The following is a 19,963-nucleotide window of genomic DNA, read 5'->3' on the forward strand; positions in this document are numbered from 1 at the left end:
GCATACCGATCCGTGATATGGGATCTGGAATCGGATGTCATCCCTTGCAGAGCATTTTGCTATTGTGTGAAAAATGTTTGTGCTTTTGAAATGGTAATTAATCGACTAAAGATTGAGGACGTTATTGATGAATGTGAAAATTGAATTAGAAATAAATTAAATGAGGAAAAAAAATTATAAGAGTTTGTTGATTGATTTAAGAGTAGATAAATAGTAATTATGTAATTTTATACATATTATTTTCTTGAACTTGTTTTATAATTATACTCTTTATATCTTAATTCATATTATGTCTGGAAGTGATAAATATGTCTCCTAAGACTCGTCCTTGGATTGTTTTATCTAATGTTATTGTTGTTACATGGGCGTTTTAATTCCTGACAGACTTGTTGCTCATTATGGATTAAACCTGACGTTTAACCTAATGAGGTCAGACGACTGATTTAACATGCACGATTTTTCAGTTAGCTAAGAAGCCTGAGATAGGGATATATATATTTCATAGGTCACATTAATCTTTTCAAGTATGAGAGTGACATCAAGAAACAACATTTTCACTTGACATTTCACATTAGACCAACTGCAGTACCTAGGGAAATTGAGTGTTTTTAGATCCAATAGAAAAACAAATATGAAAGGCAAATTGAAAGGCCACCGCAGAAAATGAAATTTTCCTTTTAAGAGAATATCGAATGGGTCTCATAACAATACTAACAAACAGAGTCTCATTTAGTAGCTTTTTTTTTTCCTTTTTTTCTCTTTCTTCTTAAATGATATTTTTATTCAGTAATTGATCAAAATAAAATAAAAATTTATATAATTATTTTTTATATTTTAAGATCTATAAATATAATTCTCTTTTATATTATTTGGATACCAAAAAAAATTTAAATTTATATGATGAAGTGTTGTGGAGGAAACTAAAAAATGAATTGGAAGAAAAAAAATATTAATTTGCTTTTTAGTTGTAGAATTGCGTGTGGATTGAAAAAGGAAAATGATGTGGAAAGAGAATAAAATGATTTAGAAGAAAAATAAGAAGAGAAATTTACATTTCTATTGGAGATGATCTTAGGAATTTCAAAGATCTTAATAAGAGAGTTAAAATGATCCCAAGGATCCTAGTAAGAGAGTTAAAATGATACCAAGGATCCTAAGGATCCTAGTAAGAGAGTTAAAATGATCCCAAGGATCCTAGTAAGAGAGTTAAAATGATACTCCCTCCGTTTCACAAAGAGTGTCGTTCTGACATTCTTCACACAAATTAAGAAATAAGATAAAAAGTCTCTTATACCCTTATTAATTTGCAGAAAATGACTTTTGAAATTATATTTATAATTAATTTTCTGAATTTATTGAGGTTAAAAATGGTATTTTATGTTAAAAATTACATTGGAATTCTAAAACGACATTCTTTTTGAAATAAAAAAAAGTGTCAGAACGATACTCTTTGTGAAACGGAGGGAGTACCAAATATCCTAGTAATCTGATTTAACTTTCCATGGATGGTTTTCTTAGTTTGGGTTTCATTTACTTTCCATGGATGGTTTTTCTCTAGAACCGGTTTAATATAATAATTGAACAAAATTGAAAGAACCGAGAAAGCATCGGTATGCTCTTGTCTCTCTAAAAATATTTTTTTCCGAGTTCCCAACCGAATCTGCTTTTCACCGCCGCTTCCGTTGTCATCGACGGTCTACTCCATTGTTGCCGCACCCTCCGTTGCTACGAGCTCTGGTTTTTTATGTTACTGATTTAATGGAACAAATTTTTGGGATTTGCATTTTTGCTTTTGTTTTCGTAGTGAAATTTGGAATCTGAGAAATCTAATTAAATTATGCAGTAAAAGATGGGTAGCGAAAGTGAGCAAGGAAGAAAAGCAAATGAAGAAGAGGAAGATATAGTTTGCTTAGATGAATCCTTCTTCATCAACGATGAGTAATTGTTACAGACCTAAAAAAAATGCTTGCCTAGTTTGGTTTTAATTCAAGTGTCTGGTTTTTTATTTGCTTAGACATTGTTATTGGTGTATGCAGTTATCAGTTGACGACGTTTACGTTTGGGTCGAATGTTATTGAGCTCTACTGTCTCCAATCAGCTTCAAGTGAGTTTACATTTCTAATCTTTTATCTATCTTACATTTTATGAATCTTGGGCAAGGTTAATTTTCAATTTGATTGTTGTTGTGAGGTTTGGGTTATGAAGACATTTGATTAATAAAGATTGTGAATTTCTTCATATATCATCCTTTGACTAGATGGATGTAGCTAATAGGATCTCTGCTCTTTAATTGGCTTTCTTCTTCTTTAAATGTTTATACTACAAATAAAAGTTCCTCTGTAGTTACTTATGTAACAAAAGTTATGTAGAACTTGTGTTGTTTGTTTATATACTCTTGAAACCGTAGCTAGTCAATTTGAGTTACTTAGGTGTATTATTCTTCAAACTTTTATCGCCATAGAGAAACTAAAATTTGAGCAATGAGTTCTGTGATCATTCAGTTTCCACGCTTGGTCGTATTTGGCGTAAAGCTATAAGGTGTCTAAAACGTTTTCTGGGACAGCTGATTTTGATTTAACAGGGCAGCTGGTTTGGCCTGGTGCTATGCTTATGAACGGCTATCTCTCAGAAAATGCTGAGATTCTCCAGGGATGTTCAGTTTTGGAGTTGGGATCTGGTGTTGGTAATACTTTTTACTGTCTATCTAACTTTCATTTTCGATTGGACCATACCAACGTATCTTGCCTTCGTATTTCAATTAGAAATGTTCGATATTGTAAACATCCCTATTCCGTGTTAGAAAATTGTTGTATATTTTCTTGACAGATTTGGTCTTTGTACACTCTCTTTGCCTGTAATTCATCACCATTATCATATATAAACTTTCAAGTGCTCATTTGCAGTATGTTCTTCCACAGCCTGAATACTTTTTTTTTTGCTGGTTTTAATTCTTGTGCAGTTGCTGAATTTTAATCTTGTTATGACACAGGTATAACTGGAGTCCTCTGTAGCAAATTTTGCCGTAAAGTTATTCTTACTGACCATAACGATGAAGTGCTCAAGGCAAGGTTGCTTAGCAGAAGATTTGCTCTGCGAATTCATCATTTTTAGAATATAACCAAATCTTTTATATGAAATTTACAGATACTGAACAAAAACATCGATCTTTATGAACATTCGAGTGGGCCCAACCCATCAGCTGGTGAGTACTAATATTTTTATCATGCTATCGATTCTCATCTTTCCTAACTATTTTTTTTTATTTTTGGTTCTGTTCATGTTTCTATTTACAGAATTAGAGGCTGCAAAGCTAGAATGGGGAAATAGTGATCATCTTGGTGAAATTTTGAAGAAACACAAAGATGGCTTTGATCTTATTCTTGGAGCTGATATCTATATCCTTATGTTTGTAGTTTTATTTACAGTTATGGTTTTGGTCTAAATTCAGATCTATAGATAAATACATCTTTGATTTGAAGAATTTTCATAAAAATTACGGTTTTAATGGGTTTTATATAGAAAATGAAACCAAAACGAATCTTCTGTTTGGTTCGGTTTTTGTTTAGTTCGGGTTAGTTAAACCGTATCGAGCACTCCGACGATTTGAGAACATTGCCTTGACAATACGTAAGCTTTCAGCAATCTAGTGTGCCATTGCTATTTGACAGTGCTGAGCAGCTTTTGCGGATCAGGGAACCCGGAAATTGCAAGTTCATACTAGCATACGTATCACGGGCTAAACAGTAAGCTTTTCAGCCACAACTTTTTTGCGTTTTTCCTCATATGGCTGCAAGTTTCATGAGTCAGAGAGTAAAACTATGTCAAATGTTGTGACAGGATGGATTCTGCGATCTTGAGGGAAGGTGCTCAGCACGGGATGCTGATGAATGAAGTTCCTGGGACTCGGTGTACCGTGGGAAACTTGGAAGGGGTTATATTTGAGATTGCTCTTAAGTAAAAGAAGAAAAGGCTTAAGATTTGGAGTAAATTTCCTTTCATTGTTTTTATGTTTTATAGATGCATACGTTTGGTGAAATGGATAAATCAATTTAGTGTTTGAAAGCATGCAATGACATTGTGTATGCTTTGAAGTTAATCCACATCGGTCGGGAAAGAAGTGTTGCAACTAACATTTGGATCTCCATTTTCGTAGTTGCTATGTCCAATTCCTGACTTTACCTACTTATTAAGTTATAATATATGCTTGTTAATTGACGTTTAGAGATTCGAATATCAAAGCAAGAAGAATGTTACCTTGAGAGAGAGAGAGAGAGAGGGGTTGTATATCGAGCACAAACTCAGTCTCCGTTAATTAATGATCCCAAAAGATAAGGTTTACAGATGACAAATAAAGACTTAAATAGTAACTAGATACTTAGGTCATCTCTAATCATAACATCAAATTTGGTGTTGTGAATAATATAAATTTTAGTGTAAAAGTAAATAGTATTTTTTTTCATCTTCAACCACAATATCAAAACTCACACTAAAAACAATATTTTAAATTATTATATTATTAAATTAAAGATTTTCTTTATTTTTTAATAATTTTGATGAATACTAATTATTCATTAAATAGATAAACTATAAATTTGATATAACATTGCATTCTGTAATAAAAAAAGAATAAAAATTACAAATCGATAAAAAATAGTAGAAAATAAAGTACATTATACTAATTTTCAGACAATGACAAAATAATTATAGTCTTATAAACCTATTTAAAATATTATAAGGATTTATAAGATTATCTTTGTCATATAAAGCATGAGTGTGTTATCATTACGTGTACTTTTGAGTTATCTAATGTCCAAAAAATGGAGTTTTGTGTTTTAATTACCAAAAGATACACTTTTCTTCTGTTTGGAAGAGACAAATAACTGTTTTAACCATTTTGTCTACTCATCTATATTATTTATTTATTTAATATTATATTAATATCACACACCTCTCATAATTGTTTGTTGTTATTTATCTATTATTTAAAAAATAATCGAATAATTATTTTGACACTATAAATTATATTTTTTTTTTCTTAATACTTTGATACCTATTTTTTATTTTTTAACTTAGTTTTTTTGTCGTTTAGTGATAAACACATAGGTATCCATATAGTAGCGTTCACGTGGACACAAATATATGGATATCTATGCAATTATATAGATATATATGTATATATATATGTATCTATATAATAGCGCACACATGAACACAAATATATATATGAATATCTACGTACATAGAGTATAAATGGATGTAACTATATAGATACACATATATATTTACATGCATATCCACATGCATATATTAGAGATGGATGTAACTATATAAATATATATGCATATTTACATGAGTTTTCATATAGTTGCATACATATGAGTGGGTCCCGTACGATTTACTGTATAGAAACTGATGAATTAAGATAGGTCCCACGCTATTTAGTGTATGGAAGCTGATGAGTGAATTTAAGTGAGTCCCGTATGTTTTAATATTTTTCAGTAAGTAAATAGAACGTAAAGAAAAAGAAGGGCAAAAAAATCCAAAAATGGGAGCAAAGTAAGATAAGTACATCATCTCCATAAAGTGTCTTTTTGGCAATTACACTTTTCAAAAGTCACCTATGGTAATATTCTCTATAAAGCAATGACAAAAATAGTTATAGTCTTATAAACCCTTATAACTAATCTTATAAACTTTATAAGATTTTTTTTAATATAAGACAATGACAAAATAATTATAGTCTTATTAACCATTATAAGTAATCTAATAATTTTTTATAACTAATCTTATAAACCTTTATATTTGTAATATTATGTCTTTAAAATTATCTTTTTGTATTTTGTTTTTCTTTTTATTTTGATTTTTTTTAATTCAGTAATTTATGTTGAAATGTTTAACTGAACTTTATTATGTATTTTTAATCTTACTCTATTTACATATTAATAACGATATTTTGTGCAATTCCAAATCACATGAATGAATATTTAGTGACAAATATAAGCCACTTATTTATTTATAAGATAAGAAATACTCTTTCTGAGAACGAGTCTCTGCTCCAGTTCCATACTCTTCTTTTAGCCACTTGTCTGACCCGAGAACCTGCTTCTTCTCTTCGAGTCTATAGCTTTCTTCTTCATGATAGCTAATGGCACACCAAAATTATCAGTACTACCCTGTAAATGAGCCATTTTGTCCTCGAGGTGGAAATGAGGATATTGCTCTCTGATCTTCTATATGAATTCTTAAGTAGCTTCAAAGTCAAATAACTCGTCCCATTCAACCAACACTTCTACACCTGTACCATCAGCAACCTTTCTGATAGCTGTGATAGCTTTTGGCTCCGCTACCCACTCCATATTCGACTTCGTAGCTGGTGGTAACAGTTGTGCCTTGTGATCTGATGTAACTGCTTTCTTAATCTCAGAAATGTGGAAGATAGGGTAGATAGAGCTACCTGTAGGAGTCTCAAATAGTAAGCGGCGAGTCCTATTTTCTTCAGCACCTCAAATGGACCAAAATATTGTGGTGCCAGTTTCTCATTCTGTGTCGTTGCCACAGATTTCTAATGGTAGATTCTCAGCTTGATATACACCTAGTCCCTTAGAGCAAACTCCAACTCCCTTCGATGCTTATCGACTGATTTTTTAATCCTCTGCTGTGCCTTAATAATGTTAGCCTGTAACTCCTCAATCAGAGCATCTCTTTCTCGCAATGTCTCCTCAACAGTCGCATTGTTTATTGGTGTATCATGGAATTGGGAGGATCACAACCATACAATGCTCTGAAAGATATCATCTCAATCGCAGAATGGTAAGATGTGTTTTATCAGTATTCTGCCCAAGGTAACCACTTCGCCCCAATCCTCAGTTTATTCTCAGTAAAACAGCGAATGTACGTTTCTAGACAGCGGTTGACTACCTCCGTTTGCCCGTCAGTTTAGGGATGATAGGCCGAGCTCCACCGGAGAAATCCATAAATTACTAAGGAATACCTTATCGTGATCGGATACTATGGACTCGGGAAACCCGTGAAGCTTCACTACCTCTAAAATGAACTTCGTAGTAATTTCCTTTGCAGTATACGGATGTAACAATTTGGAAAAATGGCTGAATTTTCTGAGACGATCCATCACCACCAAGACTGATTTATACATTTGTGACCATGACAATCCTTCGACGAAATCCATACTAATGTCCGCCCACACATGTTTCAGAATTGGTAACAGGTTGAGAAGACCAGTTGTGCTCAGCTGAAGTACTTGTTTTTCTGACACACTTGGCATTTCTCAATGAACTTGATCACATCTCGCTTCATTTCCTTCCAATACAACTCCCAGCTCAATCTCTTATATGTCTTCAGCTGCCCCTCATGACCTCCTGTGCTGCTGGAATGGAACTGCTGCAACAGAATTGGAATGAAGGGAGATCTACTAGGCACTACTACCTGGTCATGTTTATACAAGACTCCTTGCTTCAATGAGTATTTCAGATCCGATAAGGAGCCCTGGCATGCAACCCTTGAACCATTTTCTGCAGAGCTGGATCCTTACTAACTCTTGCATTCAATTTAGCCAAGTCAAAAGAGAATGGGGCTGAAGAAATGCTCGGTCTGAGATCTTCTAGACATGGCGTCTGCCACCTTGTTGTCCTTCCCTAGCTTATACTTAATTACAAACTCAAAATCAACAACTTGGTTGCCAATTTATGTTGCTCCTAGGTCACAAACCGCTGCTCCAGCAAATGTTTTACGTTCTTCTGGTCTATACGAATGGTGAATGATTGACAAGCCAAGTAGTGACGCCACCTTTGAACCGCCAGCACATTTGTTAAGAGTTCTCGTTCGTAAACCGATTTCATCTTCTCTTTTTGTGAAAAAATCTTGCTTGAAAAATTCCACTGGTTTTTTTTTTCTCCTTGTGATTGCACTGCGCCCATTCCATTACTTGAGGTATCTGTTTCAAAAGTAAAAAAGATCTTTGAAATTAGGCAAAGCAAGGACAGTCAAAATTGTAACAGCCTGCTTTTAGCAGGTTGAAAGCTTCAGTGGTCTGGGTGTTCTACTTGAAGTTATTCTTCTTCAGCAATTAAGTGGACGTGAAATCTCTCCATAATCTCGGATAAACCTCTAGTAATATCCCGTGAGATCTAAAAATCCCCTTAACTCTGTCATGTGATGTTCCGAAGCTCAGGCCATGCACACACAACACTGATTTTTTCCAGATCTGTACACTCCTTCTCTGGTGATGATGTGTCCGAGATTAAAAATCTGAGACTGCCCAAAAGCGCATTTCTTCCGGTTGGCGTAAAACTAGTGTTGCTTCAACGTTTTCAAGACCAGTTCCAAATAATGAAGGTTCTCTGAAAAAAAGAAATTATCTCTTTGTCAGGTTCAAAGATGCTCTGAAAGTAGTAGTTGCAGTATTTAAGGTGTCAATCCATATGTGTGTGATCTAAACACTAATCTATATGAATGGGTCTAACAATAATTAGGTTTTGTAACAAAGTGAAACTAAAGCAAGATTATGCAATAAACAAAGCTACAAAACAAAAATAACAAATGGTGACTGATGTAAAAGATGACAAAAGGCTTAGAGTTCTAGACATGATAATGGGTTAGGGTGTATTTGGTGTTAAACTAAGATGTTAATGACAAAATGATGAATGATTCCAATTACCTTAAGGTTCCAAACAAGTTCAATTCTTTCTCAAGACAATGAACACAAATCAAACCATTACTCATACCCAATTCTCATTAGAGGCATAATGATAAGATTGCATTAATAATCAACCCCAAAATGTCATCTATTCTTCAAACAAGCATTCTCGTGTGAACAAAGCAATAGACCTTTATAATAGCTTGTTCAAGCATTTCATCAAACACCTTGTGAGTGGAGAAATACCTAAGTTCTAGACTAAAGTGATTATCAAAGATCTAGCTTTAAGCATAACTATTTAGAGAAAGGAAAGCATAAATCTAGTCCCTAAACACCTTAATCTAACACTTAAGCACCCTAACCTACATATCTAGAACTCTAATAAAATTGACTACTCACTAATCATATTTAACTCTCTTAATCCTAAGATGAGAAGTTATATATGATTAATGATTAATTAAGGTAGAAGATGATGATATAATGATAGAAAAATGATTAGAAACAAACAAACACTCTTGATTAAAACAGAATATGAAGATCTCTCTTACAAGGTCTACTTTTTCACAAAAGAGGCAAAGAAGAACTAAAGAATAAAGAATAAGTCTAACAGATAATGTTAAAAGGTTTATTTAGGTATGGTTTTGAGGCCGGGCTAACCCGGAACAAACCGGGTATTAACCCGGAAAAGCCTTAAAATGCGTCCAGGATCAAGTTCATATCGACCAAGCATGTGGTCTGATATTCTGGTCGGTGTGGCTCAAAGAATCTCTTAATGAGAATATCGACTACAAGCTTGGTCGATATTCTGGTCGGTTGCAGCTTCAGCGGATCCACTCTGAGCTCATTTAATTCGATATTCTGGTCTGGATATACACGGTAAAGTGATCTCCCAAAAGCCAAGAAAAACCTAGGAGAGACCAAGGTCATATCGACCAGGAGATGGTCGATATTCTTCTTGGTGTGAGTATAGACCACTTGCACCAAAACTTGCATAAATCCCTGCTTAATGATCTGGTACTTGAATTACCAACTCCATGAGCCAGGTGACTCAATCCTCTCCAACGTTGATGTAGGGTCCAACTCCATCTGAGGTCAGCAAAACCTTTGGTACACCGGTTCATTGAGGGCATCGGATTAAGCTAGAAAAGCTGTGAGACAAATTCATCGTCAAACAACCATAACTTTCATCTCACTGCTCTAAATTGTCTGATTTCAAGTTTCCTGAAAACATGATTCGATCCTATTTATTCTTTATGAAGACACCGGAGGCTGAATCGAAGTGAAAGTACTCAGAGGTATCGCCAGCTTCAGGACTCTTTTCTAAATCTGTCCATTGTTGGTGAGGGTTTCTCTTTGGTCTTAGCTCCATCAGGTCCCCAAATGAGTCCTAAGTACCTGAAAACATTCCAAATATGCATATTCTACAAAATCTAAAATCAAAGCTAAAGTCTAAGAAAACTACCTATATACATGCATTAGACTCTCTATTTGGACTAAAAATGCATCCTAAGTATGCAATCATATGAATATATCAACTCCTCCCACACTTTTTCTTTGCTTGTCCTAAAGCAAACAAAGTAGACAAATGAGAGCGAGAGAGAGGTTGGAGTTTGGGAGTTCATATTCCAAAGAGAAAGACGATCACTAAAAGAATTCAAAATTCATTGCCATAGTTATTAGTTCTAAAATGCAATTACAAGAAAGATACTCTGAATGCATCAAGTCCAAACCTTAATCTACACAGACCTTCCTAGCCTTCAGCCCAATAACATTCATTAAGTTTTATCATGTGGATCAAAATGATGCATACTCAAACAAACAAGCTTGGCTAAGGGTGAGGTTATGAGATAAAAATGATCTCATTCATGCACATGTGGGTTCAATTTAGCACAAGCTCAATGAAAGAATGAACTTCAACAAAATGCTATGGGTAAAAAGCAACCTATGCATACAAGAGTAGACTTCCATCTACCCGATGCCCAAATCGATTTCACCCAAACTCTAAACCAATGAAGAACACTCCTAACCTATCCTTTTTCAAAGGCTTTCATTGCCTTTTTAACCCATTTTCTCTCTTCACTCTCATCTTTTTCTCACTAAGGGATCCTCTCAAAATATTGGCTGGTGTCTTTTCTTTTCACATAGCTCTTTTCATTTCCCATTTTTTAACTAGCCTCTTCCCTCATCAAACTTGATGCGTGAGCCATTTTGGCTTCTTTTCTCTTCTTTTCTCAACACTTAGAGGCTTCTCTTTCTTTTTAAACACATAGTGTTTTCTCTTTAAAACCAGCCATTTCACACTTTGTTATCCACTAGTTCTCTTCCCAATCTCTCTCTTTTTCACCAAGAACTTTTCTTTTTCATGTCATTGATTCCCCAAGATCCCTTCCTAACTAGCTTAACATACTCTAATCTCATGATGCAGAGCTAGATCTACATGAAAGCCTACTCGTGTCGCTCTAAACCCAACCCTTTTTGTCAAGTTCATTCAAAAAAAGGCCTCACATCGCTCACTAGAGTTTTTGGCTTCAAAAATGGCTTAGTTAAAGGCAGGAAAAACTGTCTCAATGATGGAGATCAGCTACTTGGGCTAACAAGAGTGGTAAAAAGGGAAAGATAGTCCAAGTATGTATATGCTATCCACAAGTTCATTCAAATATGCACCACATGATTATTACATTTCAGATTAAAGTTCCACTTGTCAAGGGCTGAGTTCAATTCACAATCTGCTTCAATTAAAGTTCAAACTATGATGCACATTTCACTTCTGAATGCATTAGAGAACTAACAACCAGAGCAATGAATCAAATTCTTAAAGTGATGTTTTCTCTTGAAAAAATCAATCATTACTCCCTATGAAAATGTTAATGCAACCTATATGAAATGCAATCTAGACTCAATCTTAGTATGTGAATGCAACTACATGAATCTTTTTGTGGAAAAATTTTCAATTTTTTGTTTTTTTTTTGTTTTTCTATGCATATAGATGGAATGCATGAGAATTAATATGCAAAAATTAAAATAAGAATGAGAGAGAGAATCAAAACATGCATGAATGAAGGAAATGAAAAAGAATGCATATGCTATGTAAAAGGTGTTGGAGTGATACCTTTTAGGGACTTTGAGGTGGGGCTGGAAACCCCAAGGAGTATGATCGATTTCTTGACTGGTCTGAGGGAGATTGCATGGCATCTATCTTGGCTTATAGTTCCTCATCATCTGAGTCTTGTGGTGAATGCTGAACTTGACCGCTAAAGATCACCAGCTGGCCTCCTTGGTGTGAGCTTTCACATTTCTTCTCCTTGGCTCTTGGTGCTCTGGACTGAATCACTCTTCTCAAGCTTGGCACTGAGCTTCTTGATTGTAGCACCCATGCTCTTGAAATTGCTCTTCAAAGCCTTCACTGTCTTTACCAATTTTCTAATGGTCTTATCCTGCAATTTGTTCCACCTGTGAAGTGACTTAGTGCGATAGTGAGCTTCAATGGTAGCATGATTGGGCATCTGGCCACCATAAGAGTCAAAGAATTATTTATGACTCCCATAAACTGGGTCTGGCAAGACAGGCTCCTCATTAACTGGTTCCTGATCCTCATTAGCATCACTAATAGGCGGTTGGAGAGCTCCTCTTCTAAGTGATTTTATGAGAGGATGAATATCAGGGTTGTAGTGCTGATCTTTGGTGACATAGAAGCTGATGTTCCTCCTCTCAGAGAGTGTAGTGAGAGAGGGATTAGGCAAAAAGACTCTCACCTTAACTTCTTCAAGAGCGAGGTTATAAGCAAAAGAATTTCTTACAGCTCCTTCAATGAATTTTGTCTTCACAAGGTGAAGCTCATCCATCAACCTGAAAATGTTTGGCTGACCTCTCATCTCAACCCCAATGTGCAACAAGATAGGAGTGATCAGACCTCCTATGTGCATAGATGGCTTCTTTGCCTTAGTGGTGAGAGCCTAATTTTTGATGGAAAGGAAATTCTTGACAAGAAGAGATGTCATTGTTGGTTTTTGTGAGTCTCCTTGTAAAGGCATTCCACTATTGAACACTGGCATCAGGCGCTTTATATCTTCACCAATGAGCATTAACTCCTCATCATAAACTCTTGAAAACTTCTTCTTTACATAGACTATTTGAGCCACAATCTTATGGACCATCCTCAGTATTGGGCTTCTAATGCAAGCGGCCTAGCTTACACCACCTAAATAGTGACCATTCCATATAGCCCACAATAACTGCTGCATATCAGACCCAAAGTATCTCAGCCTCCTTTAAGAAGTTTTTCCATTAACTTGGAACCCAAAGCAATCGCTTATCTCCTTAAAAGTCATCTCATATCTTTCCTTGCCAATTTTGAATTCAATGGATCCAAAACCATCTTCAAGTTCAGCTGATCCATTTCCATTGTGAAATTCTGCTATTAACAATGCAAGGAATTGGCAAGTAATCTCCTTGTAAGAGGGATGGGGCATCTCCATCAGATTCCTAAGACCAATGGTGTGAAGCACTGCCCTCACTTCTTCAAAAATCCCAAGCTTTCTTAGAAAATCAAGGTTTGGGAACCAAGTCTCTTCAAGTGTCACAGCTTGGAGCTTCTTGAGATAATCTGAGTAAGTTGGAATTGCTTTGGGTTTCTTCTCCAAATTCTTCTTCTTTTGTGGCACCGCAGCTGGTGAAGCAACATTGAGCTCTTTTTCACTCAAATCCTCACTTGGACTCCTTTCAACCCTTTTCTGTTTTCCAGGTGCCCTTGAACTTGAATAGATTAGCATTTCCCTTGCTCTTAGACCCAGAACCAACAGCTTTCTCCTTGCTTTGTGAGCTAGAGGCAATCGCCTTTCCATTGGCTTTCCTTGGTAATTTTGCTTGCAACTCTGGATTTTCTTTTGCCATGGTACCTAATTCAACAAATTCTCAAGCAAAGTAATGAGTTTCTAGAGAAAGAAATAGCCTCAAGGTATTTTAAGAATAATGTTGCTTGAAATAAAATCAGCCGACATAATTCAAGCAAAATCAACTCAAACTATTCCAGGTTCAACCAAGAGATTCTCACTTCAAAACAATTCTCTACAATCAAGAATCTAGCTCCAGAACAACAAGTTATAATAGTGAGTGTCTAGAATCAAGATTCAAGAATCAGATGAGCTCATGTGAGTTCTTCCCTACCTATCCACAACCTAAATTTCAAGGGTCTAATTCAAATTCAAGGAATGCATTCTTATTTCAACAAAAATTTCTTCAAGAATATCAAGAAGAATGGCGATGGTAAAATTTGAAACTAAGAAGTAATTTCTTTAAAATTTTACTTTGGAATTGAGCTAAGTGATGAAACAAAATGGATTTGAGACTCAGCAATGACAGAGAAAATCGATTTCTAGCAAGAGAGAATAAGCTTTCTAGATAGAACAAGGGAGTTTTAAGAGTTTCTTTGCAAAGGGGAGGAGAAAGATGTTGGTAAAACCGATTTTAATGAGACTGGTGCTGCTTTATGGCTGGTGCAAGACAGCTGGATACAGTTGGAGCCTTTGACTTTGACTGAGCCACCCTATCGACCACTGGAAAAAGAGGTGCACCATGTTAATATCGAGTTCTTTTTGGTCAATATTATGCTCGATATTCCTTTAGCATTTGAGGCTCTAAGAGCATCTCCAACTCATTACGCCATTTTTTACTCCATAAATGGAGTAACTCCATAATGGAGTTGGTTTCTCTCCAACTCTACTCCATTTTTACTCCATAAAGAATATTCTAAGTATATTCTCTTTCCACTAAATTTATAAATTATTTGCAGATATACCTTTTTATTTGTCAAACTTATGAATTGAACTCAATAACTTTATTTTAGTGATTTATTTTCAATAAAATAAAAACTGTTATTTTAATTTAAGAAATTTTTATAAATAAATATATTCCATTACACAACATAATAAAAACAATAACAACTTAAGAAAATAACATAATTTAATTTAATTATCATCATTAGTATATTTTTCCCACAAATGATCAATTAATGCATTTCAAAGTGAAAAATGAGCTTCTTTATCTTTGATTTCTCTATATCGAGCAAGAAACTCTTGGAATCGAATATTATCATCCTCTGCCAATTGAACCTCTGGAGGTGAAGCTTCTATTCCAACTTCAATCGAAGCATCAAGATCACGTTCATCTTTGATTATCATGTTATGTAAAATTACACATGTAGTCATTATATCGTGTAGCACATTCTTTTGCCAAAAACAAACTGGACCTTTCACAATAGCAAAACGCGATTGCAAAACTCCAAATGCACGTTCTACATCTTTCCTACATGCTTCTTGTTGTGTAGCAAAATATTTTTGTTGTTGTGTAATAAAATTTATATATAAAAAATAACAAAGTTTTTGTTAAGACTTATCTGATAACATATAAATAGGTGAGGGATCAAATTATAAATAAAAAAGGTCCACTTAAAAATGGAGGTGATGAATAGTGTCACTCCATATATAGAGGCGCACTGTTCATATCTCCATTTTGGAGATGGAAATGGAGTAGGGTTGGAGAGAATTTTACTCCAAAATAGAGTTTGGATGTGGAAATGGAGTAGGGTTGGAGATGGTCTAACTATCGACCAATATCGACTGGATTCACCTCGGTGTCATGTAAAGTTTCACCTTTTCTTGCTCCACACTGAGGTCCATTTGGTCAATATTCTGATCGATTTTCGCTCGGCATTTTGAGGCTTGTTGCATCGAGCAAAATATAGACCAGATTCTTCTCGATATGAATGCCAATTTCACACAATTTTGCATCCTTTCTTGGCTCCATTCTCCTCAATATTGCACATAAACCTCTCTAGACCATGTTCACACTTAGGCATAACATCAAAACATCAAAACATCCTAAAAACAGAAAAAGAAAGCATGTAAAGACTATTTACAAGGATAAACATGGAATTGTCTCTCAAGTGCACTTTGTTTTAAGTCAGTAATTTTGACTTTCCATACCCTTTAAGAGGAGAGGGGATCACCAAGAGAGACTGAAGAAGCTCCCTCTTTGGTTTCACTTGCAAGATATGGTTTGAGTGTATGAACATTAACCACAATGCCATCTCAATTCTTTGCTTCAAGGGCTAGATTCATTGATTCATCTCTCTAAACAGCTGTTCTCTGTGCTAGATCCTTGATAATCACTTGAGATCTAGATTCTGGGAATTTCATGCACCAAAAGTGTTTGATGAAATTCCTGAAAGAGTTGTGTTAGAGGTTTAAGTAATTTTTCATCATGGGAATGATTTGTTAAATGCTTGAATGATCATTAAGAGCTGTTTGTTAATGCATATTGATTCATGTTTCACAAATGGGAATTTGGTTTGAAAATGGATTAGTATAGGGGTTAATACCTTCATGAGAGGATTAACCTAGATTTGAGTTCTTAATCATTTGAATCATGTCTCATCATTGTCATTAGCATTTCTAGTCTAGCACCAAAGCACCCTAACCAACTATCATGTCTAGAATCTCATGCCTCCATCATATCATATTCACATCCTTTGTCATTGCTTAGTTCTTGATTAGTCATTGTCATTAGTCTTTAAACCTGTTTAAGTTTGTTAGTTGTCATTAGTTAACCAAAACCCAATCTTGTTTGCTTGAATTAAGAACTTGATCATATAGCTTAGTGTCTATCACCACATTCTTGGATTGATTAACCTCTTTGTGCTACTTTGACAAGGGGATTGATAGCCCTGAGACCCTAAAAAGTCTTATCTATCAATAACGACAAGGCGTTTTCATTAATGATGCCGAGCCGTGTAAAACGACGAGGCGTTTTGTTTTTTTATTAACCAAAGATGATTTCGGGATGTTCATTGAGATTTATCCATTCTATCACTGAGAGAGGTCCTCATTGAGGTGAGCTATTTTAGATTGTTTTGAGAAAGAATCTCCGACTAACGCCGAAGTATTTTTCAAGTAAGTTATGTGTTTTATAGGCATTGTTCTCTTTGAGAGATTGATCGTTCGTGAGGAAGAGTCGGGCGTTGCAGCCAAAGTGTTTAGCTTGAGCCTGTTTTTTTCTTGCCGAGGCGTTAGCCCAGTATTTCTCATTGACGAGGCAAAAGTTCAAGAGGATATAGTGTTCTCTTTGGAATATGACTATAGACCGGCGTTCCCGAGAGGGTGAGTGTGTTTTGCCGGTTTTAAGAGTTTACTTCGGTTTTAGAGAAAGCGATGTAGTCTCGACTTATAATCTCGTGTGAGATAGTGAACTGTGGCGACCGATACGTTTTTGGTCTGAAATTTGTATAGCGCGCTTAATTTTTATCCATAGAGGATGTAACTTGCACCCTCGTCCTAGGAAAGGTGGTAAAAGTCCGTTTAGAGAACTTTGTATTTGTTGTCTCGTTGTGGCCAGCAACGAGACGAGGCGTACGGTGTTTGAATACCAAAGTAGAACTTTGCTGAAGCAATGCAAGATCAATGAAAATAAAGTGCTTTGTAAAAAAAGTAAAATGTTTAGCCGACGTAAAACAAGTGAATAAAAGACTAGCCGAAGTGAAAGCAAGGGAATGAAAACTAGCCGAAGTAAAAGCAAGTGAACGAAAAAAATATGAAGTGAAATAAATCTAGAGATACCTGACTTGACGAGTTAAAAATTTAAAAAATGGTGTAAGTATGGTGTATACGTACCTACTCCCCCCCCCCTTTTAGGAAGGGGGACAGCTGAACCCGTCCGAGGACGGGCTGCCTACGTACCCTTTGCAGGGATCAAGCTGTTCCATAGTTCATGCTGGTCGTGGTGCATCCTTAGTGATAGTATTTCTTCAGATCCAGAGTTAAAATCGAGCTCCAGATTGCTGCTTTCGTCGCTTCGTACTGCTCGTCTAAATTCTTCATTTCTTCCTCATTCACGATAAAGTCTGATGATCGATGCAGAGCGTCCTGAATTTTTTGTGGCGTGTTCAGCGCCATCTCCCTTGGAAACTCTGATTCGTACCATATGGATCGTTTCAGGGCTTCAAGGTCGGCCTTGTCACTTATTCCTTATACTTTGGACACAACATCTTTGAATCTTGCCATGTAATCCCGAAGCGGTTCGTTAGGTCCCTGAGATAACGTCCATAGATCAGCGTCGGAGGTGCCTTGGTCCATGAACATCAAGTACTGATTCAAGAACAAGGCGGAGAGCTGCTGGAAGCTGTTGATCGAATTATGTTCTTGCCTTGAGAACCATTCTAGTGCGGCCCCTTTGAGATGCTCTACAAACAGCAGACAATAACCGGCGTCTTTTTCTTGCTTGGTCAGGTTGACAGAGTTCCTCGTGAAAGCTCGTCCCTTTGATATGTGGAACGCAGTGATATGAGCTTTCGGGTCGGTGGTTCCTTCATAGAAAGGGATCCTGACTTTTCCGGGCTCGGGGATCCTAGCCTCTGTGATCCTCGTCGTGAACGGGTTTTTTTTGGTTTCCTCGAGCATTCGATCAATCTCCGGCATGGCACTTGTCGCATTATGCACTTGAGATTTCATGGCGCGTATCTCTGCCATTGTCGGAGCCATTGAGGCTCGCAACTCTTCGATCTCCAAGGTCTGCGCGCGGGTCATTCTCCTAGGTGGACGAGGCCGCTCCTGGTCTTCTCTCCTCTACTCGTCTTTGAACTCTGCCTGCTTTGGAGATTTTCCTCTTCCTCGGTTGGGTCGTTATCGCAAATCGGGTCGGCGACTTCGTCAACTTGAATGCTATTTAGTGCCGAGGCGAGCTCTTCTTGACTTATCCGCCGAGCCGAGCTGTTTTGTTGCGAGTTCCTGGTTTTGTCGCTCTGATGGGCGTCCACATCGGTCACGTCTTTCTCCTCCTCATCACCTCGTCACCTTGAATTCTGACGAAGCGGGGGCAGCTCGGTCATGTTGACTCGGGTAGCTGCGGGAGTTTGTTTCCCGAGGGGACGAAACATTAGCGGAGCCATGGGATTTCTTATGCCGCTACCGGATGCTCCTGCAGGTGTCGAGAAATCGAAGCGTCTCCTGACTCTATCTGTCGGATCGGAGATCCTGGTTCTCCAAGTTGGGTGCCGTCTTTCGGCCGTTATTGCGTCAAATCTCTCCGTAATTGCCTGGTTCCTCTTGTCCTGCTCGTCGATTTTCTTCATCAACGTAGCCATCATGTTTCGCATCTCCTCCTGGGCTTTGGTGGTTGTCGTTGTCGTGCTTGCTGGTAGAGCGTCTTTCTCCGCGCGTTGTTGTTGTTGTCGTCTCCGGGTGCGTTGGTTGCCATGTTCTTCGAATATTTAGCTCTTGATGATATTGAGTAAGAAAATTTTGATTCCCCACAGACGGCGCCAAATTGTGTGAGCCAAAACTCGCACAACCAAAAATTTGTTAAGGAAAACTTTAAGGGATCCAAAATTTCTAGGGTTTATCGCAAAAACAGTAAGATCAAAAGAAGGTTTTTGCTGAAAAGTGTTTTAGTCTTATTGCTCTCGAGTTGTGAAAAATTACATCATGAATTGTTTACAGCGACTATTTATATAGAGTCTATGAACCGCTTAGCCGAGAATCTCGAGAAAAATTTTCGGAATATTTCCTTATCGCTTCGTGCGGCCGCCGCCATAGCACTTTGCCTAGGGTTTTTATGGGTGTAGGTCCTTTAGGATCTTAGCTCATCTCATTAAAGAAGGACTGCCTCGGCCCAACACGAAGAAAAGCGGTTCGGCCCATTCTTCCTCTTGCTCAGCTCGGCTTGGCCCATTTATCTTCTTCCACGGCTAGGCCCACTCATCTTGGTGAGCACAGCTCAGCCCACTTGTTTTGTGGGACGGCTCAGCCCATATTCGGCGGGCAGCTGTTCCTTCTTGCCAAATCGGTTTTCTCCAGTACTTAATCATTTTTGAGATGGTTTTATCCGCTTGGGGTGAAACCGACCCCAACAATAGAGAGTGCAACATCCTTCTACACTTACGTTAACTGTGGTTTGGCCTTGTGGCATCATCGAATGGGGCGCCCTTCATCTCAAGTTACCAACATGATCCCTGAGATTCATAGTTTTTGATTTAGTAGTCGTAATGGATTTTATTTTAAGAACTGTGACATTTGTCTGCGAGCTAAACAGACACGTCAACCTTTTCTAGATAGTTCTAACAAAGCAAAAGCAGCGTTTGATTTAATTCATTGCGATTTATGGGTACCTTACTGAACAACTGTGTTTTGTGGCTCACACTATTTTCTGACGATTGTTGATGATTATTCACGGGTTATTTGGCTATATCTCCTTCGCGATAAAACCTTAGTCTCTCACCAGATTCGAGATTGATTGAAAGACAATTATCTACAAAAGTAAAAC

General features: G+C 36.8%; 2 protein-coding genes across 3 annotated transcripts; one reads left to right on the forward strand and one right to left on the reverse strand.

Annotated features, from left to right (window-relative positions):
- The first annotated feature begins 1,579 nt into the window (after positions 1-1,579).
- LOC18025493 (protein N-lysine methyltransferase METTL21A) lies at positions 1,580-4,121 on the forward strand. 2 transcript variants are annotated; one of them, XM_024160276.1, is made up of 9 exons: positions 1,580-1,737; positions 1,844-1,938; positions 2,037-2,104; positions 2,564-2,683; positions 2,990-3,063; positions 3,145-3,202; positions 3,294-3,395; positions 3,632-3,743; positions 3,838-4,121. In XM_024160276.1, the coding sequence occupies exons 2-9, from the start codon at positions 1,850-1,852 to the stop codon at positions 3,956-3,958; spliced, it is 744 nt and encodes a 247-aa protein (XP_024016044.1). In that variant the 5' UTR covers positions 1,580-1,737; positions 1,844-1,849; the 3' UTR covers positions 3,959-4,121. The 2 variants fall into 2 exon arrangements, with proteins under 2 accessions (XP_024016044.1, XP_024016045.1); XM_024160277.1 differs by having other exon boundaries at positions 1,600-1,746.
- An 8,550-nt stretch (positions 4,122-12,671) lies between these two features.
- On the reverse strand, positions 12,672-14,086 carry LOC112089229. The gene is made up of 2 exons (XM_024160217.1): positions 13,957-14,086; positions 12,672-13,548 (listed from the first exon to the last, which is right to left on the reverse strand). The coding sequence occupies exon 2, from the start codon at positions 13,492-13,494 to the stop codon at positions 12,922-12,924; it is 573 nt and encodes a 190-aa protein (XP_024015985.1). The 5' UTR covers positions 13,495-13,548; positions 13,957-14,086; the 3' UTR covers positions 12,672-12,921.
- Between the last annotated feature and the right edge of the window lie 5,877 nt (positions 14,087-19,963).

This window comes from Eutrema salsugineum, unplaced genomic scaffold (assembly GCF_000478725.1).
Source record: "Eutrema salsugineum unplaced genomic scaffold, Eutsalg1_0 scaffold_12, whole genome shotgun sequence".
Taxonomy (NCBI): Eukaryota; Viridiplantae; Streptophyta; class Magnoliopsida; order Brassicales; family Brassicaceae; genus Eutrema; species Eutrema salsugineum.